This window comes from Ovis aries, chromosome 22 (genome assembly GCF_016772045.2).
Source record: "Ovis aries strain OAR_USU_Benz2616 breed Rambouillet chromosome 22, ARS-UI_Ramb_v3.0, whole genome shotgun sequence".
NCBI classification, from domain to species: Eukaryota; Metazoa; Chordata; class Mammalia; order Artiodactyla; family Bovidae; genus Ovis; species Ovis aries.
The window spans coordinates 34503043-34530418 of record NC_056075.1 but is presented as its reverse complement, the minus strand read 5'-3'; the positions used below and the strand labels follow the sequence as shown (position 1 = coordinate 34530418).

General features: G+C 43.4%; 1 protein-coding gene across 21 annotated transcripts in view; it reads left to right on the top strand.

Annotated features, from left to right (window-relative positions):
* ABLIM1 (actin binding LIM protein 1) overlaps positions 1-27376 on the top strand; it is a 336400-nt gene that overhangs the window by 256857 nt on the left and 52167 nt on the right. For all 21 annotated transcript variants that reach the window (XM_012102971.4, XM_027960397.3, XM_042239061.2 and 18 more), the window contains one exon: positions 24573-24660. In XM_012102971.4, coding sequence (XP_011958361.2) covers positions 24573-24660 — 88 coding nt within the window. The remainder of the gene's footprint in view (positions 1-24572; positions 24661-27376) is intronic.

Below are 27376 nucleotides of genomic sequence, written 5' to 3'. Positions count from 1 at the left end.
CTTGGGTGTGCTCATAATAACTGTGTCTCGTGGCTTGAATTTGACTTTGCAATGAGAGTATTGGAAAGGAATTTCTGACTGAGATCACGTATTCTATTCCAGCCCAGAGCCATTTGGTAATTGGGGCCTTGCCTAATCTGAACTCACACTGACATGGGCTGCCTCGTAGTTGGCTTGTTCCTGGACCTGGCCTGGCGCCAGTCAGAAAGATTTCTTTTCTACCTGCTTCTCTGTGTTAAAGGTAATTCCTGCTCAAGACTCCTAGAAATATCATGGCAGAAAAGTGCCATAGATTTGATCTGGTCTGGTCTTCTTAATGTTAAGGACATTGAGACCTAGAAAACACAAGAAGGCTGTGTGGCTCTGACAAAGAACCCATTCCAGGTATGCTGCTGCTAAATCGCTGTAGTCATGGCTGCCTCTTTGCAACCGTATGGACCATAGCCCATGAGGCTCCTCTGTCCATGGGATTCTCCAGGCAAGAAAACTGGAGAGGGTCGCCATGCTCTTCTCCAGGGGATCTTCCCCACTCAGGGATCAAACCCGCATCTCTTGCATCTCCTGCGTTGGCAAGCAGGTTCTTTGCCACTAGTGCCACCTGGGAAGCCTCATCCCAGGTATGGTGGCTGGTGATCCCAAACATTCTTCACTTGTGGACTCATCACTCCAATCTTTACCAGTCTTCCCATGGCCTTCCTCTTTGTGTCTCTGGATCTGTTTCCCCTTCTCTTTTCTTTTAAGGACTTGTCATTGGGTTTAGGGCCCACCTCAATCCAGAACAACCTCATCCCAAGATCCTTACCTTAATTCTATCTGCAAAAACCGCTATTCCAAGCACAGTTACATTCTGAAGACACACTTTGTCGGTGTCTCAGTCTAGCTCACTCTACGTCCTCTGTCTAAGCATCAGTCTTCTTCCTTCTCAGGTTTTCCCTCCTGCCTCCTCCTTGTCATAATCAGCAGCCCTGCTTTTTGAGGAGAACCTTGGCAGCCCCAGGAATGGCATCTGTTGAGAGTTCTTTGCACATCTAAGATGAGTCGTAGAAATCACAGAACTGCAAGGCTTCTAGGAATTTTCTTGCCGACTTCAGCAAAATCAGAGGCTAATGAGAAAAGTGTTTGCATATCTGATACTTTAATTGAAAAGGAAGCAGAAGGGAAATGCTCTTTTGTAATCCCCAAAGGTTTTCAGTTCTATTGGTGCCAGCTGAATGGCGGCCTTGCCCTGAGATTAACCAGCTCTGAGAGTTAGAGTTTCAAACTTTGCACCTAGCGTGAGATCCAGATTATCAACACCATCTATTTGTATACTTTTTTGGAAGAAAGTTGTATTCATGCAAAACTAAAGGACTGTGGCTGGGTAGGCCATATGTTCTGAATAGTTTGAGGAAACAGCACTTATTTGTGCTGCTCAAGGCATTTGAATACAAAAAGGTCTTAATTTCTAAAACTGAAAAGTAAGGCCAGTCCATTTGACATTTAGAGACAGCACCTTGGGTCACAAGTGACAGAAACTCACCTCAAACCAGTGGTACTGGTGCCCTAAGGCAGTGGTCACCGAGTACTGCAAAGTGGGGGGTTTTAAAACAGCAGAAGTTTAGTCTCTCAGAGTTCTGGAGGCTAGAAGTCTGCAGTCAAGGTGTTGGCAGGGCCAGGCGCTCTCTGAGACCTCTGAGAAGGGTCCTTTTGCCTGGTCCAGATTCTGGGAGCCCCAGGCACTCCTTGGCTTGGCTGTGGTTAGTAGTTTAGTCACTAAGTCATGTCTAGGTCTTTCAGTCCCACCAGGCTCCTCTGTACATGGGATTTTCCAAGCAAGACTGCTGGAGTGAAGCTGCCATTTCCTTCTCCAGGGGATCTTCCCAACCTAGGGATTAAACTTGCATCTCCTGCATTGCAGGCAGATTCTTTACCACTGAGCCATTGGGAACGGGCAGCATAATTGCAGTCTCTGCCTCCTTGTGACCTGGCATATTAAATGGGTGTGTTTTCCTTTCCTCATCTCATGAGAACACCAGCCATCCAGGATTAAGAGCCAACCTAGCTCTGGTCTGACCTCATTTTAACTAATTACATCTGCAACAACCTCGTTTCCAAATCGGAACACATTCAGAGATGTTGAGGATCAGAATTGTAACATATCTTCTTAGGGGACACAATTCAACCTCTAACACCAGCTGAAGCAGGACAGGGCTAATAGGATCAGGCTCACCGGGGCTGGAGGGACCGAAGTGGGGCCTTGGGCGCAGTTGGTATGCTCTGGGCTGTCGGCTTGTCTCTGAGGATGTGTTCGTGCTCACCAGCCTCCTCTCCCTGCATTAACAGGGCACAGCTGCAGGGGCATCTCAGCCTCAGTGGAAGAAGATTTTTCTCTCCCCTGCTCACATCAGGAAATCCTGGGGAAGGTGCCAGTGCCATGGCGTGGTCACCTGTCCAGGCTGGATCGTTCGCCGTGGCCAGTGGCTGGTCATGGAAACGATGGCAGTTCCTGTGACTGCACTCGGGGAGGGTGAGGCTCCCCAGAGTGGGGTGGCCTTGACACACTCACTAGGGGACCATGAGTGTGGAGTAGCCTCAGCCACGTGTTACTCTTAAATGACTCTGGTCTGGCCTTGGTATCGATGACACCTCATGCACGAGTTAGCTCTTTTACATCCACTGCGTGGTCATCTGGACTAACCCACTTTCAGTCCTGGGCAATGTTCTCAGATGTGCTTGAGATTTTTCGTTTCTCTGAAAGGCCAGTGTGTTTGCATTCAGGCAAAAAGCACTTGGAGACTCTTGATTGAATCTTCAGTCCCTAAGAATGTGTTGGCGGGAGCTATTGAGGACAAGTGCTTGGTGCTTCTTATTTTAGCTTTCAAACTAATGCTTTTTAACTTCTAAACAGGATCACACTAGTGTTGTTGCTGCTGTTCAGTCACTAAGTCTTGTCCAACTCTTTGTGACCCCACAAACTGCAGCACGCCAGGCTCCTCCGTCCTCCACTATCTCCCAGAATTTGCTTAAATTCACTAATGTATAAACAATTTTAAACTCCACTAAATGGCCCAAGGGAAGCCTGTTTCCTGTACTTTGAATGCCTTTTTCTACGCGTTTTTATGGAGTCTCTGCTGGGAAGGTAGGATTCTAGTTCAACTATAAAAATAATTCAAGGGAATGACTGCATAAATTATCCAAACAGCTCATAATTCAAAATGTCTGTTTCATGTCTTAATTACGTTTGCTTCTAACTAACATTGGAAAATAACTTTCTATTCTCTGAGTCTACTGTGTAGCATAGAGCAAACCACTTGAGATAATTAATCTGCAGATGCTCCGAGAAGAGATAACCCATACAGCCTAGAGGCCAGGCACAGTATCATCATTTGAGGGCTATTGACTCAGAGGGTAAAGCGTCTGCCTGCAATGCAGGAGACCCAGGTTCGATCCCTGGGTCGGGAAGATCCCCTGGAGAAGGAAATGGCAACCCGCTCCAGTACTCTTGCCTGGAGAATCCCATGAACAGAGGAGCTTGGTCGTCTATAGTCCATGGCGTCGCAAAGAGTTGGACACGACTGAGCAACTTCACTTCACGTCACTTCAGTGTTTGAAAGAGGGCTTCCCTGGTGGCTCAGACAGTAAAGAATCTGCCTGCAATCCAGGAGATTTGGTGTTTGAAAACTTTTCAGGCCTTGTGATGACATGTTCAAGAATCTTTCTGTCTTGGAAATTTGAAACATGACCTAAACTTGGCAGATCTCAGTAGCCAACTAGATTCTTTTTTTTTTTTTTTTTAATTTTTTTTTAAATTTTAAAATCTTTAATTCTTACTTGCGTTCCCAAACATGAACCCCCCTCCCACCCCCCTCCCCATAACATCTCTCTGGGTCATCCCCATGCACCAGCCCCAAGCATGCTGTATCCTGCGTCAGACATAGACTGGCGATTTGATTCTTACATGATAGTATACATGTTAGAATGGCATTCTCCCAAATCATCCCACCCTCTCCCTCTCCCTCTGAGTCAATAGCCAGGACATGGAAACAGCCAACTAGATTCTGACTAGACTCTGCCATGGTACGAATCCCCGCCATCTCTTTGGTAAAGGATATATTTTTGGTAGCATTGAGTTCTTCACCTTTTGTGAAAAAAATCACTTATGTCTGCATCCTCTGAACTAGACAGGAATGCTAAGAACCATTTAGCTGTTCTTTCATTTCTGGTTAATGAGGGCCACCCTTTGCTCTCACCAGTCACCAGAATTAGTGAGGGACTTTACATTCACATTGACTAAGCCCACGAGTGCTGTAGGCTGAGTTGGAATTTTATTGGTGATCATTACTTTAGGAAGAGGTGAACGAAAGCAAGTTGACCCAGTGAAATTACTGTGATGTAGTATAAGCCAGCTCTGGATAAACTGAGTGTGAAATCATTACTGTCGGATGTTGCCTGCCACTGCCTCTGTGTGTGTGTGTGTGTGTGTGTGTGTGTGTGTGAGATAATTATTTTTGCTTGATTTAAGAGGTGGTAGACTTCTGGCTGTCACTGAAATAAAGCTAATTTCTTCCTGTTCTGAGCCATTGTGTCACATGGTTGGGATGTTTGAAACACATTTTTCTAAGATCACTGCTTTTCTGCTGTGAAGAACCAATATTCTTGTCTCTTCTCGTTCTATTCCCTCTTTGATTTTTGTTCTCTAAATTTATCCCATCTATCAGTTAAATGTATAAGAGGTAAGAAATGAACTTTCAGCTGATCATTATGTTGGATTGGCCAAAAAGTTCTTTTGGGGTTGTCCGAAAGATGCTGTGGAAAGGCCCAAATGAACTTTTTGGCCAACCCAGTACACGGCCATTACATAGAAAAGTAACTCAAGGTAAAGAAACGTCTAGTTCTCTGGGTTTGCTTTTGTGTGTTGGGGAAATTGGCAGGTGAATGGAGTGGTCCAGGTGGATATGTTCTTGGCTACAATGTGAGTGATGGGAAAAGTCTTGAGTGTTGGTACATGTAAAAATGAAAAGGAGATTCTGCTTATCTTTCTAATCTCCATTTACAGGGCCATTTTCAGTGACATCTTCTCTGACTCCTTGAATCATTGTTAACTACTGTCCCCTGCCTTTGATCCTGGGGCAGAGTCTTTGATTGAGTGAATGTTTCCTGAGCACTTACTATTTGCACAGACTGGGCGTGCAGAAATGACCAAGGCTGCTGCCTAAAAGCTCTTGGCCTCATGCAGGCAGGCCTCTGGCCCTGGAAGACACAGCCTGGCATCACTTCCTACCAGGTGATCTACACGTGTGCATTACATTGGGGCGGAACAGATTTCCTTTCTCCATGAACTAATTTGGGCCTGCTTTAGGCATAGGAGAAAACAGCATTTTGTTCTGGCTCCGGCCTTTAATAGACTCATTATTTTTGGAATAAGTACCCCTGCAAGGTTTACAAACCTAAGTCATCTTGTGCTGATCATGGCTGGCCTGCAGCAAGGAAGTGGGAGCAGCTTTCTTGCCTGAGTTGGACAGAAGGCTGTTGGCTTGTCTTGGATGGGGCATGCCTGGACCAGTCTGTCCAGGAGGATGCTGAGAGCGCATCTGTGCACCTGAGTTAGCTTGTGGATAAGGAAGTGATGCCACCGTATTCCCCTTGGAGAGAGTGGCAGAGGGACAACTGTTTGGTCCCTTAGGAAAGGGAGGCCTTTAAACTTTATGATACTGGAGAATCTAGACAGTTGGTTTTTCTGTTGAAAGTTGGGAGTATTTTTTGCAGGTAACTTATTTGTTTTATACTGAAAGAGGTAGAATTCCTCTTTGCCAGGAAATGTACTAGGAGCAAAATTTCAGAAAACAGGACTCTTCTAGAAGGAGATGAAGGATTAAAAAAGAATTTTGAAAAGGAAAACATAGCTTCAGTTCAGTTCAGTTTCTCAGTCACGTCTGACTCTTTGTGACCCCGTGAATCGCAGGACTCCAGGCTTCCCTGTCCATCACCAACTCCCGGAGTTCACCCAAACTCAGGTGCATCGAGTCAGTGATGCCATCCAGCCATCTCATCCTCTGTCATCCCCTTCTCCTCCTGCCCCTAATCCCTCCCAGCATCAGGGTCTTTTCCAATGAGTCAACTCTTTGCATGAGGTGGCCAAAGTATTGGAGTTTCAGCCTCAGCATCAGTCCTTCCAATGAAAACCCAGGGTTGATCTCCTTTAGGATGGACTGGTTGGATCTCCTTCCAGGCCAAGGGACTGTTAAGAATCTTCTCCACACCACAGTTCAAAAGCATCAATTCTTCAGCGCTCAGCTTTCTTCACAGTCCAACTCTCACATCCATACATGACCACTGGAAAAACCATAGCCTTGACTAGACAGACCTTTGTTGGCAAAGTAATATCTCTGCTTTTGAATATGCTATCTAGGTTGGTCATAACTTTCCTTCCAAGGAGAAAGTGTCTTGTAATTTCATGGCTGCAGTCACCATCTGCAGTGATTTTGGAGCCCTGCAAAATATAAAGTGACACACTGTTTCCACTGTTCCCCCATCTATTTCCCATGAAGTGATGGGACCAGATGCCATGATCTTCGTTTTCTGAATGTTGAGCTTTAAGCCAACTGCTTCACTCTCCTCTTTCACTTTCATCAAGAGGCTGTTTAGTTCCTCTTCACTTTCTGCCATAAGGGTGGTGTCATCTGCATATCTGAGGTTATTGATATTTCTCCTGGCAATCTTGATTCCAGCTGTGCTTCTTCCAGCCCAGTGTTTCTCATGATGTACTCTGGGACATAATAAAATCCTAATGTAAATTTGCTCTCAGAAATGTGTTCTGTCATTGTTCTACAGCATTATCACTTTTCTCAGCACTATACTTACTAAGATATTTTGGGTCTACTAGTTTGATGTATAATTCATTCTTTAAACGAGAATTTAGCATTTAATGCTTATACTTACCAGCTGATTTTATAATTATCATTATAATATGCAATAATAAGAGACACAGTCCCTGCTTTTGCAAAATCTAAAAGTGGAAGTTCAAAAACACATAAATATCTACAAACTTGAGGCACTACATGAATGGGATAAGTAAATGCTATTTATTTAAGAGTACAGATGAGGCCTGGGTCCTACCAAGTCAAAATGATAAGAAAAGATCCCTAGAGAAGGCAGCTTTTGGCTCAGTGCTTGCAGCATTGGTTGTTTTTTTTTAATATTAAACAGACTATTTTTATGAAAAATACCTATCTGCTCAACACCTGTGAGACTCTGGAATACAAAAATGAGTAAGACAGTGTTCTTTCTTCTGAGAAATGAAAAGTGTAGTGGGAAAACTTGCTGAGTAAACAGCAGTTATTTATTGATTGGATAAATGGTGCTTACTTTATATCAACGTTTAAGGAGTATATGTTTGGAACAAGAAATAAATGCAAGTCAAAGGGAATGAATGCCTGAGTCTGGGGAGTTGGAAAAGACTCAATCTAGTCTATCAGTTCTCAGTCTGGGCTACAGTGGAGAATCACAAGGGGAGCCAGTTAAAACTGCTGGCTCCCCAGCCCTCTCAGACCTACTCCTCCCCTCTCTCCAGGGGCCCCTATAATTTTTTAAAGCTGAAAAGGTAGGTTGAGACCAGATAGTGGAGGCTGTTGAATGCCAGGGGTAGGAATTCAACTTTCATCAATGCAGTTCAGTTCGGTTCAGTTGCTCAGTCGTGTCCGACTCTTTGTGACCCCATGGACTGCAGCACGCCAGGCCTCCCTGTCCATCATCAGCTCCCAGAGTTTACTCAAACTCATCTCCACTGAGTTGGTGATGCCATCCAACCATCTCATCCTCTGTCCCCTTCTCCCGCCTTCAATTTTTCCCAGCATCAGGGTCTTTTCGAGTGAGTCAGCTCTTCGTATCAGGTGGCCAAAGTATTGGGGTTTCAGCTTCAACGTCAGTCCTTCCAATGAACACTCAGGACTGATCTCTTTTAGGATGGACTGGTTGGATCTCCTTTCATCAGTAGGTAATGGGATGACTTTAAAGACTTCTTGTCCAGGGAGGACTGTGATCTACGTGGTGTTCAGTAAAAATGCACCTGGCATTTAAACATCCTTCGCTTGTAAAGGACCTCTGATCCAGCTGCTCAGTGGTGAGGAAGGAAAACTGACCAGCATTTCTCTGTAGTGCAGCCACTTTGCTTAGGCAGCTGGGCTTTTCCTGTCTGTCTGTCCGTCTGTCTGTTGTCAAAGGAATCAGCTGGCTGTGACTGAGTTCAGTGGGCTTTGCTAAGGAGTACTTGGATGACTCGACCTCAGAACTCAAGCTGGTCTGCTGCCCTGGGGAAAAGTACAGGCTTAACATCAGCTCAGGTTGCACAGTCTAATACTTTGAAGGTTAGAGCTGTGTGACCGCACAGAGTCACTTTGATGACTGTGGCTCAGGCTGTCATTTGGGTCCCAGCGTCCAGCCCCGTCAAGGTCGCTGGCTCCCCTCTGACAGGACCCTCTGTGACCTGACGTGGTGGGTAGGAGGGGTGGCAGGTACGACTGGCAGGGGACCTAGCACCACCTGCTTATCCTGCCTCCGGCCTCGAGGCTTGCCCTTCTAGAGGAATCCAAAGGACCAGGGACGAGGCAGGCACCCACCCAGGGTGTAGAATGTGGAATGTGAATTGTATTTCTCTCTGCAGGATACAGGAACATTTTGGTTGTCATCCAAGGGCAAGAGCTTTGCTTGAAATGGATTTTGATTTAGGTCTTGTTAAACCCGGGCTCCTGCGTGCTTTCATACACCTCCCCCTCCATCTTAGAATTTAATTTGCCCTCTGTTTCTTTCTCCTACTGACTGTTAGCCCTGATACTCAGTGATGGCCAGAGCACCCCTCCCCTCCACTCTCAGGGAAATGGTAAGAGGCTGGGCCCTACAGATTCTGGGCTGAAAGGCTTGGTTGTTTGTTAAAGGAGGTAAAGTCCAGCCACAGTGGGAGAGGAAATCAGACAAGGATGTTTTTAAAAGCAAGCTGTGTTTTTCTGACTGCTCTGGTATTGGTTCCCACCCTGACGACTTCTCTAACCCTGGGGAAGAAAAAATATTTTTAGTCTGATAGTGGGCTGTAGGCAACCCAGAGCTGACCCATCTCTAAAAGAGGTGATAACTCAGAGCCATGGTTTTAGTGGAAGTAACTTATTAGGATCACCCAAGACCCCAAAGCAAGGAAAGGGCTATGTACAAGGCCCTGTGTCTTTTCTGACTCTTGTGAAGTCCTTTATGAGTTACATTCAGCTAGAAATATTAAGGAAGGAAAAAGAATGAGATGGGATGGAGAAATGTTTGTAATTGCTGGTGAAGGGTAAAACTCGCAGAACTGGAATTTTCTTTAGAGATAGCAACTTGATGAAGAAAAGCAGCTGACAAACGAGAATCTTATGGAGTTGGAAGACATTTCCTGTACACTGTATAACAAGCTTAAATATTTTTAATTTAAAAAGCCCTGCTTTCTATATGTTTCCTACAAGTTACAAAGTCATTACTAAGGTAATAAATAAAGGGGAGCTGCATGCTCTTTCCTATTCCCTCTCGCCTGAGCATGCACTTGTGCTATTTGGCCATCAGGACATGTATTGATCGTTGCTTTCCCTGGAGCATCAGGCAGTGACGAGACCCTTGGATTGCTGTTATTGTGCATTTCTTACTCCAGCATGCTCTTGGGTTGGTAAGGAGACCAGGAATGAGATCATGAGCAATACGAAACCGTAAGTGTTTGCCCTTGCACAAGAGATAATTATCCAATTGGGAGTAACTTTCAAGAATGTTGAACTTGACGGCAAATATTTATCTCCTGGTGTTAAGAAAGGAAAAGATGTCAAACCTTTGACCTTGACTATAGGATGGTGTCTGTATTCAAAAAACAGGTTGCATTAAAGCAGAAACATGAAGAGTTTCTTATTGTCCTTCCCTGGAGTTATGCTAATAGTTGTTACCACCTGCAAAGCAACAGCTGACCTGGCATTCTACTCAATATTTGCAGGAATATCTCTTTGGATTCCCAGAGTCTGTCTTTCTCGGGTCCATGGCCTAGAATCAGCTGGGGTTTTGCAACCTAGTTCGTTGTCTCCCTGTATCATATTACTCAAGGTGAATATATTGTAATTAACATCTCTTTTACCTACATAACAGTCCTGTACACTAGGCAGAATCAGTGCTTTTCCACCATTTTAACATTCTAGAACATACAAGCCTTTTCAGAAAGTGCATAGGATTGGGGGACATGAACAGTTAGGTCCCAGTGCATCCAATCATTCTGAAAGTTCAGTGGAGGGTTCAATTGAATAGATTTCTCAAAGATCCACCTTTCACCAGGCCTGACATTGCACATTCAGGAACTGGGGCAACCCAATGTCTAAAACAAGCCAATGGACCCTACCCAACTGACTTCTGATGAAACCCCAGGAACGGAAGATCCTTTTCTTACCTACAGTTTTTATAATTATTGCCCAAAGTGAGTTATTGTTGTACAAGAGATAGTCTTCAAAGATTCCCTTGGATCTTTCCTGGGTGGTTAGCTGCTGTACTCCCACATGAGAATTTATGGAAGAAGGAAAGACAATGCTTATTATTTTTTAAGCTGTCCAAGTCACCAAAGTAATTTCCACTCTTTCTGACCCTTGACATGTACCTGGATGTGGTGGAAAGGGAGAATGGACTTAATTAAAACTCTAGATTGAACCCGAGTTCTATAACCTTGAAGACTTTTCTTAGCCCATAGATAGGCAGAAGTGTGCCCCCAAATCACTGGGCGGATTAAATGGGAAGGTACTAACATTCAATTACAAAACAATTGCAAAAGATAACAGTAAAAACAGTTGATATGAAATGTTTAAGCTCAATCACGAGAGGAAAAGTGAAATCTTTTAGTGGCCACCAAAGTTTTCAACTTTCCAATCCCAATTCTTTTTTGACCTTTTCCAGTGGACCTTGGTCCTAACTAGAAGTCACTTTTGAAACTTCATGACAAAGACTTATGCAGAGAGATCCAGGCAGAGTCCACCGTCGCCTGCTGATTCTGAGTCAATTTCAGAATTAAACATGAGGACTATTTGCATTTCATCCACGTCTCTCCATCAGTTCAAAGGATTCTACCAACAGAAAGATGAGGATAAAAGGAGAATTGGATATTTTTCAGTGGCACTCTGGAGGTCCCAGAATAATGGATACCTGATGAGATTATAGTGCGGAGCTTTTACTGAGAAACCATTTTATTAAAAAAAAAAAAATCACTTCACAGAGGTTAGAAAAACACTTTGGGAATCTAGTCAGTAAAGCGCTCTTAATTTGATTCTTCTTATTTAATTCCTTCAAATTCCTCTCAGATTAAAATTGTAATAAAAGGCAAAAGCCATTTGGGTTAACTGTTTGGCAGGCCTCAATCTGAACATAAACGTACCCAATGACCTTGTCATATATCTACTTTTATGTATATGTACAACTGAAATGTGTATGAAATTCACTAAAAGACATAGGAATTTTCACAGCAACACAGTTCAGAACAGCCAACATTTAAAAGCTACCAGCATGCTCATCAAGAGTGGAATGGATAGGAAATTCCCTGGTGGTCCAATAGTTAGGACCCTGTGCTTCCACTGCCAAGGGCCTGCATTCGATCCGTGGTTGGGGAACTGAGATCCCACAAGCCACATGGTGTGGCCAAAAAAAAAGAATGGAATGGATAATAAGATGTAGTATAATTACCCAAAGGAATGCTGTGCAGTCATGAGACGTGGTGAAGTACAAGTACACACAGCATTGTGAATAATTCTCATGGTGTTGATTAAGAGAAAAGTGAAAGCTTCAGTCGCTCAGTCGTGTCCGACTCCTTGCAACCCCCCTGGACTGTAACCTGCCAGGCTCCTCTGTCCATGGAATTCTCCAGGCAAGAATACTGAAATGGGTTGCCATTTCCTTCTCCAGGGGATCTTCCTGACCCAAGGATCGAAACTGGGTCACCCCCATAGCAAGCAGATTCTTTACCATCCAAGCCACCAGGGAAGCCCTTGTCAAGCAAGAGAAGCCAGACATATCTGCTTCCGTTTCTGTAAACTTCAAAGAGAGGTAAAAGTTAGAAGCTGGCATAGCAATTAGAATTCAGTGGCTGGAAGAAGGCATCGAGGGGCTTGTGGGTACAGATAACGTTCTCTTACCTGGTTTGGGTGCTAGTTACAGGTTGTGTTGCATTTATGACAATTCGTTGAGCTGGAAATGTATGATTTGTGTGCTTTTCTCAGTATATGTTCTACATCAACAAAGAAGTATACTTAAGAAAAATACAGCATACCTCTTTCCTGCTCCAAAGGAGGAGGGAAGAAAGTGCATTCAGGACTTTCTGCCTACCTTGTAAGGGAGAACGTTGTGATGCAGTGTGTAAAATGCTTGGTATTTTTGCTGACAAAAGCCAAACTGTAGGTGAACCTGTAATGAGACAAACAAAACACCTGGTCAGGGAATGCCAAGTTCAGCTAATATCTGAGGAAATTCAACCCCAAACCCTTGGGTCCCTGGCTACCCTCTAAACTGCGTTGTATTCCTTAATAACTTATCAGAGAGACTAGTGAGATGACTTTAATCCATGCTGCTTGGATCAGTCAGTTCCTGGTTTTAAGGAAGTACATTGAGTACTGGGGACACGTGACACGGCTGTTACTGGATTTGAAAATGACGGGCAGGCTGGAACTGCCAGGGCTGCTTTGCAAGGGTTTAGGATCACACTGTCCGTGCCACAAAGATCACCTATGTCAAGAAATAACTTTGGGAGAGTTGTCTTTGAAGGACTTGGTGTTATTTGTGGTTTGGGGTTTTTGTTTTGTTTTATAACATTTGAGCACACAATTTGAATAGTGGTGGGAGGGATCGTGAACGTAAAATTTTTGTTAAGATCTTAAATGGTGTAGTCTTCCTTGAGCCTTAGCAAACTATAAAATATGAAGACTTTGATTTGGTACAATAAGACTTTATTTGTATTCTTAAAAAAAAGAAAAAGCTGAAAGATGATGCTGTACAGTCATAGGAAATGCGCCTCTTTAGGGTTGATCTCAGTGAGGGTCTCCGCTCATGAATGGAGCTGCTAAGCGGAGGGGAGGCTGGAGGGCCTGGTGGTGGTGAGTGTAGTCTGGGCTTGAACAGACCAGGGTTCAGACTACGATTCCAGCCCTTGCCAACTGAGTAACCTTGGGTGACTGATTGATCTTCCGAAGCTTTAACTTCCTCATCTGTTAAATGGACATAATACCTACCTCACAGGATTGCAGGGGAAGTCAGGTGGGATGTGGTTTGCTTAGCATAGTGTCTGGAAACGAGTAAATACCGACATGACAGCTGGGGCACAGAAGTTCACCACCTAATTCTCTTTGGGCCATAATCATTCAGGAAACAGTTGTTCATCCGTCTAGAGGTTTGGGGATAAGGGCTTCTGTTGGCCTGTTAATTCACCTGACATTCCTAGAGAACTTGCTCTATGGAAAGCAAGAGAGATCCTAGCGTTCTGATGACATGGGTGTAGACCACATCTGTAAAAGGACGTAGAATCTAACGTGAAAGAGAAGCAGCAAGCTCCCCTGCACGGGGAACCAGATACTTCCTTTGGTATAAACTGAACTTGCCTTTGGGCTTCCTCAGTGGCTCAGTGGTAAAGAATGGGTCTACAACGCTGCAGGAGATGTGGGTTTGATCCCTGGGGTGGAAAGATCCCCTGGAACAGGGCCTGACCACCCACTCCAGTATTCTTGCCTGGAAAATCCCGTGGACACAGGAGCCTGGCGGGCTACAGTCCATGGGGTCACAAAGAATCGGACACAACTGAAGTGACTTAGGACATACACACATTTAATTTTCATAACAATCCTCCACAGCAGGTTTTCTTATACCAGTTTTTACAGATGGAGAAATAAATCCCCCAAAGAGCCCAAGGCCACACCATTTGCAAAGTTGCAATGCAGACCCTGGGTTCTCTGGGCTCCGGAGCCCATCTCCTTCCACTCCATGGTGGGCAGTGGGATGGTACAGCCAGCCCCGCCATAACAACAGGAGGCAACTTTAAACACATGGGGCAGTCCAAGCCCAGGGCTGCAGGAATACCAGGGAGAAGAGGTCAGTTTCAAATGCGGAGATCCTTGCGTTTCCGATTTATGTTTTGCCTTCAGTGTTGTTATTTGCTCTGCCTTGAAATTTGGCAAAATTTCTACAACACGTCTTAACAAAACAGTCTCAATCATCTTGACCAACTTTTTGTGTCATACATGAGTTATTTTTCTAGTTGCCTAGGATTTCTGAAACAAGAGAAGCAGCGTTACCTGTGATGTGGCGATATTGGTACAAGAGAATCGAACCTGTGTCCACGGACCTGGGATGTTTCCTAGTTGTGATGCTTAGCTGTGTGACCTTGGTTTTGGCACAGCAAGTCATTTGGCCTCTGAGCCTAGGTTTCATCACTATAAAATAAGAACGATGTCACCTACTTCAAAAGTTCAGAGAAAACTGCAATTAAATACTGTGCATGAAAGCACATAACCAAAGAACCAAGCCTGAGAGATTCCTAGTAGTGACACTAAGGTTAATGTCATAGCCCAGGTTTTTATTCCAACTTCTCGTGAGTTCCTGGGCAAGTTACTCAGTCTCTCTGCGATTCTGTCTTATACAGAATAATAGTGATCCCTCTGAAGAAAGAGCAATGATTTGATTAGCACATTAGACGATTGTTTCCTTATCCTTTTGAAAATGTTCAATCCTTTGGACAACTGCTGTCAGTTCAATACTGCACACATATGCAGGTATATTTTGTTCTGCAAAAAAAAAAAAAAAAATCGTTCATTTTTCAGTAACTTTCCAAAGGAATCTGTGCCCCCACCAAAGAAATGAGTGCACTCACGCCTTGAGGTAAATAGTGGGTCTTCCCATTAGGTCTTTCCCCACCCCATCAATGTTTTCTTGTTTTTTAATTGTCCTGTCTCTTTATTCTTTATTAAAGAATAGTTTACATACCATAAAATTCACCCATTGTGAGGATACAGTTGATTTTTATTATATTTAAGCGCTTGTGCAGCCATGAGCACAATGCAGTTTTACAACTTTGTCATCACCTCAGTTTGACTTTGCAGTCAGCCTTGCTCAGTCTTATTCCATCCCCCTTCCCAGCAAGCACCAGTCTACTTTGTGCCTCTTTCTTTTTGCCTTTTCTGGAAACTTCGTAGAACATGGAATCATGCAATATGTAGTCTTCCACGTCTGGCTTCTTTCCCTGGACATCGAGTTATTGAGGGTCATCTGTGTTGTATGTATCAGCGGTTTGTTTCTTTTCATTAAAAGCAGTAACTTTGCAGTATTCTCTTTTGTGAATGTTCCGCATTTTATCTGTTTAGCTGAGAGTCATTTGGATTATTTCCAGTTTGGGATTGTTATGAAGAACACTGCTCTGAACTTTTGCGCATAAGAATTTGTGTGGACCTAAGTTACCATTTCTTTTAGTTGGGAACCTAGGGGTGGAAGTTCTGGATCACTTGGTAGATTTACGTTCAGCTGTTCGAGAAACTGCCAAAGAGGTTTCCAGAGTAGCTGCACTGCTTTTCATTCTCACCTGCCATCGATGAGGATTCCCCTTTCTTCATGTTCTCCTAACATGTGCTATGGAAAAGTCTTTCTCATGATAGCCATTGCTCTGTAGTTGGCTCATTGCATTGTAGTATTTCATTGAAGCTTTAATTTTATTAGCTTGACTGATGATGTTTAAAATATTTTCATGTGTCATATATCTTCTTTGGTGAAGTGTTGTTTAAATCTTTAGCCCACTTTTTAACTGAGTTGCGCAGCCTCTTATTACTGCACTCTAGTAGTTCTTTATATATTCTGGAGGCTGTTCCTTTTTTAGAAATATGATTTGCAGAAATTTTTTCCAGTCTGTGGCAGGTCTTTCCATTTTCTTGATGTCTTTTGAAGAGAAAAAGGTTTTAATCTTGACAACATCTGATTTATAATTATGCTTTCGTATAACATCTAAGAAATCCTTGCCTGACCTGCAGTCACAAAGATCTTATGTTTTTTTCTAGTAGTTTTATAGTTTTAGCTTTTATATGTAGGTCTGTAATCTATTAGACATTAATTTTTGTGTATGATGTAAGGTAGGGATCTGATGGGACGTATATATTCAGTTGTCTCATCAGTATTTATTAAAAGAAAACATCCCTTCTCTATCTATGATACTTTATTGGAAATCAGTTGACCATAAATGTGTGGGTTTATTTTGGAATTGTCTCTCCCATTACATTGACTTTTATGTCTATCTCAGTGCTGATACCATGCCATTTTGATTACTTATAGCTTTATAAGTTTTGAAATCAGGTAGTTTAAGTCCTCTACCATTATCCTATTCTTTTTCCAACATTGTTAACTCTCTGAGGTCCTTTGCATTGCCATGTACGTTTTAGGATCAGCTTCCCAATGTACAAATAATCTGGCTGGAATTTTGGTAGCGATTACACTGATCCTGTTGATCAGTTTAAAGAGGCCGGTTAAGGTCTTACAGGAATATACACATCTAAAGATAGCATTTATCTTGTACTGTTAAACTGCAAAGACTACTTAGAAAGTTTTGTACTGAGTTCCTTAGAAGGAGATGGTTCAGTTCAGTTCAGTTCATTCACTCGGTTGTGTCCAAATCTTTGAGATCCCATGGACCGCAGTATACCAGGCTTCTCTGTCCATCCAGCCCCCAGAGCTTACTCAAACACATATCCATCGAATCAGTGATGCCATCCAACCATGTCATCCTTGGTCGTCCACTTCTCCTCCTGCCTTCAATCTTACCCAGCATCAAGGTTTTTTCCAATGAGTCAGTTCTTGGCATCAGATGGCCAAAATATTGGAGATTTAGCTTCAGTATCAGTCTTTCCAATGAATATTCAGAACTGATTTCCTTTAGGATTGACTGGTTTGATCTCTTTGAAGGAGATAAGATCCTTGAAGGAGATATCTAAAAGGAGATAAAGACAGCAGCAATCACTTGCAAAAGGCCAGTATGCGTTTCCACTGGAATATTGCAGCCCTTTTTATCCTTTTATATTCTGAGCTGGTCAAAGGGAACCAGAGCATTGGAGTGCACTTGTGGATATCTCTTCACACCATTTTGCGATCTTTTCTGGGGAACCCTCCCCCTGATATTTGGAGCAGGGGCCACTGTTGGGGTTGTGGTTGGTGAGGGAATGGGGCAGCAGGATGCTAGTCCCTGCGCAGCCTGGCTTTGCAGACTTATGGAGAGCCCTCTGGGCTTCGTGCAAGCTCCCTGGGCAGACTGATTTATTCGTCTTTGCCCAGGATCCAAACTTTGGGCCAAGGCACACCCTCATTATCCTGCCCAATCAGAATGCTGAATCAGGAAAAACAGCCTTCCGGAACAGGTGAGTGGTAACTTCGAGATCAAGCTAGTCCGGTTGCATTGGAAACCTCTCCCACTTCAAGGGAAAAAGCAGCAAATGCAAAGAAGGCTGAGTCAGCCCCACCTTGCCTTTCTTCAGGAGCAACGCCAGGAACTAGTGTGGTTCTGCCTCTCTCCCCGCCCATATAGCTGCCGGGGAAGCAACGTCCTTGTTGCTACCTTTGGCTTCCTCATCTACCATGAGGTTTCCCCAGTTCATGATGATCTGCATAAACTTATGTCAGCGCTTACAAAATAAAAGAAGCTGATCTCTGTGCCCCACCCTAGGGCCGTTGAACCCATTTTTAAAAGTCTCTTGGGTGTTGCTTATGTGCAATAAAGTTAGAAAACCCCTGATCTAGGCCAACACACTGACCTCCAAACGTTTGTGTGTCCTTAAATCTGAAAGCATCATCAACCAGAGCCATGTTTGCAACAGTCTCAGGGGCTTCCCAAGTGGCGCTGGGGATAAAGAACCTGCCTGCCACTGCAGGAGCTGTAAGAGACACAGGTTTGATCCCTGGGTCAGGAAGATTCCCTGGAGGAGGAAATGGCAACTCACTCCAGGATTCTTGCCTGGAGAATCCCATGGACAGAGGAGCCCGGTGGGCTACAGTCCATAGGGTCACAAAGAGTCAGGCAAAACTGAAGTGACTTAGCATGCAGGGACAGAAAAGCAATTTGTTTCTTTTTTGGGGTATTTTGAACACCATCTCTGAATCAAGTCAGATCTTTTTTAAAAAAGGTCTACCACCCTAGACCTCGATAGTTTAACTTCCCCTGTGAAAATGACTTCATTCAGTGGCCTTTAGTCTACACCCTCCATTTTTCTCAAGGCTTTTTAGAAGAAAAACTGCTTGGATGTTTCCAGCCATCAGTGAAATCAGGGTGGAAGTTGCTTAGCTGCTCCAGAACTGAGGTTCCCCCTGTGAGTATCCCTTTGGGGCTTTTTGGAGGCAGTTTATGCAAGAGGAGGCCTGGAGTCAGGCAGTCAGGACTCACAGCCCATCTCTGCTTTGTGGAAGCACTGGAAGCTTTGGAGAAATTGTTTGCTCTGAGTTTTCATTTCTCTGAGCGTTTCATTGTTTGAAGAACATGGTTGTAAAAGAACACGTCCCTCACAGGGCTGTGTGAGACCTGTCACTCAGAGCCCTGGGAACCACGCCTGAAACAGAGCAAGCCCTATGGAACCGCAGCCCATGGTTGAGGTTCACAGCCTGTGGCTAATTTAGAATCAGGAAACCTTGCCTCTCTAGTGACAATTGTATGTGGCCATTTTTTAACCCAGTGAGACCAAAGTGGCCCATTTTCTCTTTTGTCCTCATCTACTGAGAAACTCGCATCACAGCGAACAAGTTGGCCTGAGAGTGAAACCTTTTGATTTTTCTTTTCCTCTGAGGCTTTTGTTTCATTGTTTTCAGATCACAGCCTTCTCCGATAAGCATCCGGAAGTCCTTTGGGGAAGGAGGTGTGGTCTGAGCTATAAATGGCTGAAGGCTGACTTCAGGGACCCTGTTCCATATCTCCTGAGCTGTATCAGGAGTAAAGTACTACAAGAGAAATGGTGGGGTGTAAAGGCGGAGAGAGAAACTGAAAAGGACAGTTAGCCATCCCAGAGCTAAGAGAATTATCTGTCAAGGATGGGGTCTGTAATCGCAGTTGTCTTTTCTGCCCACAGTGGTCTGTTATCCCAGCACAGGGCTTAGGGTACCAGAACTCCTTCTGGCTTCCAGAACTATGGGGTCTTTGGTTCATTTCCAATCTCTGCCATCAAGAAGGTCCTTTCTCTACCCAGATTGCTCTTTTTGTCAACACTGCCATAAAGTTTGGAGAGGGGTGGGATTTTACACCGAATCATAGAATCTTACAGCGGGGTGGGACTTGAAATTGTCTAGTCCAGGGTCGCATAGAGTCGGATATGACTGAAGCGACTTAGCAGCAGCAGCAGCCCTTCACTTTCTACAAAGCAAGGGCCAGGGCCTTGGAGACGGTAAATAGTGACATCATGGAGGTCTCATGAATAAGAAATAAAGAAATGATACCCCAGTCTCCGGATTCGGAATCTTGTAGCCCTTTTCCTGCACCCAGTGTCCACAAGGAGCTCAGAGCTCTTTTCTCCTCTTCCGGATAGTAAGTTTCACAAATTTGGTGCCTTGCACCAAATTCTGCCTTGTAGCAGATGGTGTTTCCCCAGATGGAATTCTTGCCTGTATGATAAAGTTTATACTTCAATTTAGAGATCAACTAAACAGAAATAATCACTGCAGAAGCGTGACTTAATCAGCGCTATTAAAGGCAAGCAGTTTCTAGCACTTTGTGTATGCAGGTGCTTTTATAAAACGCAACTAGAGTTAAGTGCCAGTCCAAATGTAGACTTTTTAATGTATGCATTTTGAATGTGTGACAGTAAATAAGGTTGTAGTTTTTTAAGTAGCAAGGTACAAAGATGGATGAAAAGTCACCATTCGCCACAGGCCTGTAGGAAGTCCCAAAGACACATCTGGTCTGTCAGGCTGGGGCAGAGCTGGAGTTGCAGGATGTTGAGTCTGGGGTCAGATACTTGGTAAGCATCATTTATGGAGTCACCTGTCACAGCAAAGCCGACACTGCTTGAAAAGTTTGCAATCAACAGCCTCCTCTCCACTTGAATTGTGGGCTCCTCTTCATTCTTCCATGGGCGCTGTTTAGTCTCATTTTGCTCATTATCTAAAATACTTTTCCTTCTTCTAAAAATGACTCTAATTTAAATGCTTTGGATTCAGCTACATCCGGTTTTTTTTTTTTTTTTTTTTTTGGTTACTTTGCATATAACCCTGTCTGTGTTCAGCTCTGGTACTTTTCCTGGCCCTGCACACAGGGCTTGTCTGAGAACTGTCATGTAAGAAGAAGTGAAACACATGCGGGGTCGGGGGGCTCCCTTATCTCAAGCCCTCGACCCTGTGCCCTCCCCCCACCGCCCCCAGGCCTGCACTGTGGCACAGACAGACTTTTGAACAGCTGTGCAACTGCCCTTCGATTCTGGCTCTCTGTATTTCCTGACATGTTGAGCATCTGGGGATGAAGCAAGTACATAGGTCAAGACCGATGCCCCCGGAGTTACACTGGCAGTGTTTCTCAGCAGTGCTTTTACTAATGATTTGCAGAGCGGAGCCCTGCCACAGGAGCCCTGCCCGAACCTCCCACCCATCTTGTGTGACAGTTCATGTAATAGCTACTCACCTATGCCTGTCCTTGGGCAAGGGTGGCATCCAGAGAGCCTTTTATCAGCATCCCAGACCACACTAGCAAGCCTTCTTTATGTGGATGGTCCTAGAACCACCTCTGTTCAGAAGCTCATTACGTCGTTTTCCTATTATTGGTTTACGCAGTGCATCACAGCATTGTCAATGTCATTCAGTCGTTCACCCTGGCATCCCTGTGAGGTGGATACAGCCGTGAGGTACCATATGGCGATTAGCTATGATCCTGGTTAGGGACTCGCACTCCAGAGTCAGACCACCTGGGTTCGCACCCTGGCCCTACCACTTTCTAGTTGTGTGACCGGGGACAAGTTTACTAAACCTCCCCAAGCCTCAGCTTCCTTATCTGGAGAGTGGGGAGTAATAACCTCAGTAGGTTCTTGTGAAACGAATGCCTGAATGTTTATGAAGTATGGAGAACAGCGACTGACACCGAATCATCACAATAAAAATGTTCCCTTTTACTGTCCCTGTCGCTATCAACTCCATCATCTCTATAGCAGATTTTCCAAGAGTCTGTGGTTTGCCCAAGATCATGTAACGACTCCAAGAAGACAATGGACTTTTTTCTTCTTCGTTTTTATTTCCTTATTACACAGTAACATAAAAACGAATTCTTGTAAAAGATCAAAGCAATACAGAAACACATAAAGGAAGTTGTTAGGTTCCCACCTCTACTCTTTCCTCTTTCTCCACAAGGAACCACAGAAAACTAATTGGCGTGCATTCGCCCCACCTTCTCTCTGGGCAGGACACACACATAGAAAATCAATATAAATATATATATAAAATGTGTGTGTGTGTCTTCTTAGGCTTAAACAATAGTAACTGTGCCTGACTTATAGGACTGGTGGTCAGTGTTGGCGAGAGTGGGGCATGCCAGGAAATATACTAGTCCTCTCTCATCGGCTTCATGAGATAAATGCTATTATTCTACCCATTTTACAGGTGTGGAAGTGAAGGTTAGAGAGATTGCCGCCTTCATAGGACCACATAGTGCTGAAACTGCATTTCAATCCAGTCAGGCTTACTCAGTATCTCCACACTTTTGACCACAGCTGTATGTGGCCATATCATAGGTATTGTGTTTCTGTTTGAGTTTTTTCTCTTCTTAGTTTGAACTCTTTCCATGTAAGTATATGTAGGTTTACTTCATCCTTTTAACGGCTATATATGAGTCAATGTTTTGTTTCACCGCTTTCTTATCTAGGCTTCTGTTTCCTTGTTCTTTGCCGTTATAAATAATCCCACACCACATATCCTTAATACTTCTGGACACAGGTGTGAGAATTTCTGTAGAGTGGCTTTTACACGTGGAATTGTTCATCAGGGAGTAGTGTGCACACATTAAATTTAAATAAGTATTGCTTTCCAAAAGGAATTTTGCTCACTGACTGTATGTGAGAAGGCCTGTTTCACACTAGTCTTTTTTTAATCGAATTATTTATTTATTTTTGGCTCCATTGGGGTTTTGTTGCTACGTGCAGACTTTCTCTGGTTGGAGCAAGTGTGGGCTGCTCCCTAGTGGGGGTGCACAGGCTTTTCATCGCGGTGGCTTCTCTTGCTGCAGAGCACAGTCTCTAGAGCGCATGGGCTTAGTTGCCTCATAGCACGTGCAGTCTTCTCAGACCAGGGATTGAACCCGTGTCCCCTGCATTGGCAGGTGGATTTGTAACCACTGGACCACCAGTGAAGTCCCTCACCTTAGTCTTCTTTTTATCTTTGCCAATTTGTTGAAGAAAAATACTCTTTTTCTAAATGGTGTTTCCATGATTCCTGATGGGGTTGAGCTAATTCTTTATTTTTAGGGTAATCTATATTTCCTCCAGAAATTGCCTTTTGCCAATATTGCCATTTAGTTTTCATTGTAGATGCTTGTTGTATATTTTGGATGATAATCTTTTACATTTTTCTGCATTTTTGTCTTCTGTGTAAACTTGTAAAATTTGCCTGTCAGTTTACATAAAAGAAACTCCTGTTCGTATTTTGATTGAGAATTTGTTGCATTCGGAGGTTCATTTGACATAATTTGGCAACTTCACAGTATTTATTTTTTCCTGCCATAAATACCATATGTCTCTATTTAAGTCTTTCATGCCCATCAGTTAAATTCAGCTGTTTTCCTTGTGTAGATCTTGCACTGAAATATTTATTTACAAATGGGGACCTGTTTTCTCATCACCTAGACTTAATTTGTATTGTTAATGAATAGAAAAACTATTGGTTTTTACATAGGTGTTAAATTTTTATCTACTTGACTGAACTCTTTTATTAGTGACCTTTGTACTTATTTCTTGTTCTTGATCTATCACATTGGCTAGGAAAAACAGTAAAGAAAAACACTGGTGAAAGTGTACATCTCTGCCTGCTTTCCATCTTTAATGAGAATGTCTCTAACATTGCAGCACTAAGTATGATGGGTCCATTTTATCAGCGTGCAGAAATTTCTATCGCTAGCTTACTGAAGGGTGTGCCTTTCACTGCAGACTACACCAGACTCCTGTCAAGGGGTCTTAGTTGTCTCCTCTACATTTTCCTTGAGAATTCAGAGATTGTCCTCACTGCCTCGGACCTCCCAGCATTAATCTCCCAGCTGACTCAACAGCGTTTAGCACTGAGTAATATTTGCTCTCTTCCTCCCTTCACTCACATGGGACCCTGGCTGGCCCAAGGCAAAGAGCCACTTTGTGTTAACATATCCTATACCCTTCCCCCCACCACCCCAGATAAATAAATAATGCTGTATGGATAAGAACAAAATTCCACTTCTGGAATTTTCTGGCAGGCACCACTGAAAAGAATTCATTCCTGGCTTCTAGTTTTAAATAACTTCCACTTTTTTTCCCCACTGGGTTATCTTGAGTAGCTGACCACCATTTCACACTCCAGTGGCCAAGTGGTTTCATAGTTCGTACAGGAGGGTGTGAGAAAGGAATCACCACCTGACCTGACTTCCTGTGGGGATTTCACGCAGGCACAGGGTGAAGCCACTTCTAACTCTAGGCTCTCAGCACTGCCTTGCCCACAGTTAATGCAAAAGAAGTGTTTTCACGGTTGACTGATGACAGGATTTAATTGCAGAGTACATTTGATAATTTTTAGGTGGTGAGACTTTCTGCTAAACTATGAGCGAAAGGATTTCATTTTGTCAGGCGTGTATTTGGAGCATGACTCTAATGTGACTTGGCACCTGTCTAGAGAATTGTCCCTGTGTCCAGTGACATTTCGCTTTGGGGAAGTCAACACCTGCTATGATGGCATCTGTCTTATTTAAGAAAGTGACAAGTCCATGAATAATGCAGAGCTGCCTCAATAAAATGCCTTCTTCAGAAAACAATTAAAATGAGACATTGGCAGAAGATTCTTATAAGCGGCAGAGAGGCAAGTTAGGGCTCTTTCCGAAATTAAAAAGCAGTGGGTGATACCTTTTACTATGGTTTTCTCATCTTGATGTAAGCTGGGCAGATTATATTATTTTCACACTGTTTAGCTAGAAAAGGACCTGGTAAATAGGATCCTTTCTTTCTATAGCTTTAATACAAACCAACCTTGGCCTCCAACATCAATTTGGATGTTAATGTTTTTGAGGTGAACTTTTTGGGGAGATGGAGCAGACACATGTCAGGCACGTGGTGTGTAATTGGCAACTATCCAGGACAGCCTAAGCCAAGAGACCGCTGGGTGCCAGAAACCCCAAGAGGCAAGGCAGCCCCACGTGGCAGACACGGGCACTGATCTTTGAGCCCCTCGTGGGGCCCATGCCATCAGCTTCAGCTTCTAGGGCTATTGGTATGAGAAGTGTGGTCAGTCAGGCAATTATCTTTCCCACCTTTAGCTTTTTTCTCTTTTCCTCGAATTGCCATGTGCAGAGAAGAGGCGGGGACAGTACCCAGCAATAGACTGAACATTTCCCACCTCTTCTCTTGCAGGCGGGTGACAAGCATTACCACCCGAGCTGTGCACGATGCAGCAAGTGCACCCAGATGTTCACAGAAGGAGAGGAAATGTATCTTCAAGGTAAGGTGGTCTGGAGAGTGCAATAACCTCTCCCCACCCGGGGAGAGAAAACTGGGCTATGCTTGTTTGTTTTTAAGAGAAGGAGGCATTTCATTAGCTGCAAGGCTACCCAGATCCCAAATGAATGTAGCCAAATGTGACCTCATCAGTTAGTATTAATCAGCCAACCAATTGACATGCTGGCGGTGAGCCCCTGAGGCTGTTAACAAACAAGTGGATTGCTTTTGGATGAATGGATTGAACTTGATGCCATGGAGATAAGGCAAGAGGAAAGATCAGCTAGGCCTCCTCCCACCCAACCCCCAGGAATATGCTTGGGAAACAAAAGATCAAAAGAGGAAATGAATGTCTAGAAATGTTACATACTGGATGGTTATAAAACTTGTTTTTTTCTCACTTTACTATCCTGGGAGAAGGATTTAGGGGGGTCTCCCAGTATGCTCTTATCCAGGCTTTTAGGAAAAAGAAAATCTCATATTTGGTGAATTACATCACAGATGTACTTCATCCCATGAAGATGAGATCGCTGTCATAGTGAAAGAGAGAAGGCCAGAGAGTGAGAGTAAACACACCCAAAGTTCCTGATAGAGAAATTGAGAAGTTTCTGATGCCAAGGAAGTGCTCATTACCAGAGGGCCATTCAATTTTTTTTTAATGAAAATAATTTTGAGAAAATTTCCCTATGTACTTACAGCTATGATTAGCTTTTATCTCCTCTAAAATTCTGAAGCTTTTCAGAGAGTTTTGGGGAAGTATTCTCCTCTAGTCAAACAGTACCATCTGTGCAAGCATTTTACTATTTTTAGCAGGAAAGAGTCATTAAATAGACAAGGGCTGATCAGTAAAATTAGCAAGAATATAAGAGCTATTGCTTGTTCAGTTTGCTAATTACTGGTTCTCATTGGCCTTTGCATGTCATTTCTTCATCTCTGCACGTAACACTATGTGTAGTTTTAATGAATGGTTTGCTTTGCTCTTGATTTTTGTTTTTATGAAACTAAGAAAAACCTCCAGAAACGATTCTTGAGTATTAGATCAAAGCTTTGGCTGCTCTCCCCTTAAAGAATGCTAGCTGTGTGAGAAATTGACAACCCAGACATCCTTTTTAGCTTTAGAATGATTTCTCTGAAAAAATTACAGTGGAAAATCTCACTGAATTTTAAAGGGCCTGATGAAGGCAAGTGACAAGCCCCAAATCTGTGGTCTCATATGGGCTTTGTATGACACGTTTCCCCCCAGGACAAACTGTGAATCCTTGAGAGCAATAGACAGGTGTCACTTTACATGTTCAGCATGGAGCAGATTTATTCTTTAGTTGGTCTCCAGGCTCTGTTTTAGATCCGAATGTGTCAGTTACAGCACTCACCATCAAAGACCCAGGAGTGGTCATCACCCCAAGAGTGTCTGCCAAGAACTGAGACTCAGGGCTCTGGGCTCACCTCTGTAAGTTCACATAGTTCTGCACGCTGAGTGAAGAGGGTGATTTCAGGCTGTGCCCAAGTACAGCACGTTCATACTATAGATAAACAACCCTGGTAATTTGGGCTATGTGCCGAATTTGCGCATCGTCAATCTCTCCTGGAGTTGGGCTTTGGTGTTCTTGCCTGTGCTCCCGGCACATCCTTGAACAGTGAGCAGTTTCATCTTCCCCAGCATCTCATGTTCTCTCTGGCTTACATTCCCTGTGTGTCTGACCTCTGGAGGACAGTTCAATGCCTTGTGCACCCCTAGGGTTCTGGGCCAGGATGTCCACTCAGTGGAACCTCGACAGTGCACCCTGCTTCTGCTTCCGGCCCTGCCGCCCACCCTACCTCCCCCCGGCTCTCCACGTTAAGAGGATTTTCGTGCTTTGAAGCCAGCCTCAGAGTAAAAGCCAGTGCTGAATGGACTATGTTGTCTGTCTGGCTTTGGTTTGATTTTTTGGCCCTGGGTTAAGCGAGATAGAAATGACTGCTAAATAGGGATTAAAGTATTATTCTGATATAAAATGTATTTACACTGTCATCAATTTAATAGTATTTTTAGCTCAGTGGTGTAAAATAATTCAAGAGTTATTTTAATTTGATAGCTTTTCAGGAGAGAAAGAGTTCAACAGTGAAATGTAAAACATAAAATATTCATACAGAGACTCATATTAAGTTTATATCATTGACATTGTCCTGCTCAGACAACCTCATGACTCTTTTAACAATTTAAATGTAGCCAGAATAAATTTACAAATTTAGGCAAAAAAACCTGCTTTCAACTTAGTAACTATTTGCTTAAGTCTTTTTAAGTCCCTCTTCAAATTCTTCCACCATTCCCACATTTGAACATATTCTTACATGAACATAGGACTTACATATAGACCTTAGCCATGAATTACATACATTGTATACCTAGGCAAAAAAAAAAAAAAAAAATTGCATAGGCAGGCATTGAAATCTTATAAGAAAAGAGCTTTCTATTGGATATAAGTGTTTTGCTTAGTTCTGTGATATTGGTACCATCTAAGAAAGCACCTTAAATTCCTATATAGTGAGTCATTGACCCAGGACCAGAAAACAACACTTAAATAATAACTTCACTAGTTTAAAAGTGGAGACCTTTTTAAAGTTAACTAAAAGGTTAAAAGTTAAAGGGAAACTTGTGGATTTGTAATGTAAGTTTCAAACTTTCTGCTAGTTGGATTGATTTCCTGTGTCTATGTAGGTAACTGTATAACTGAAGCAACAAC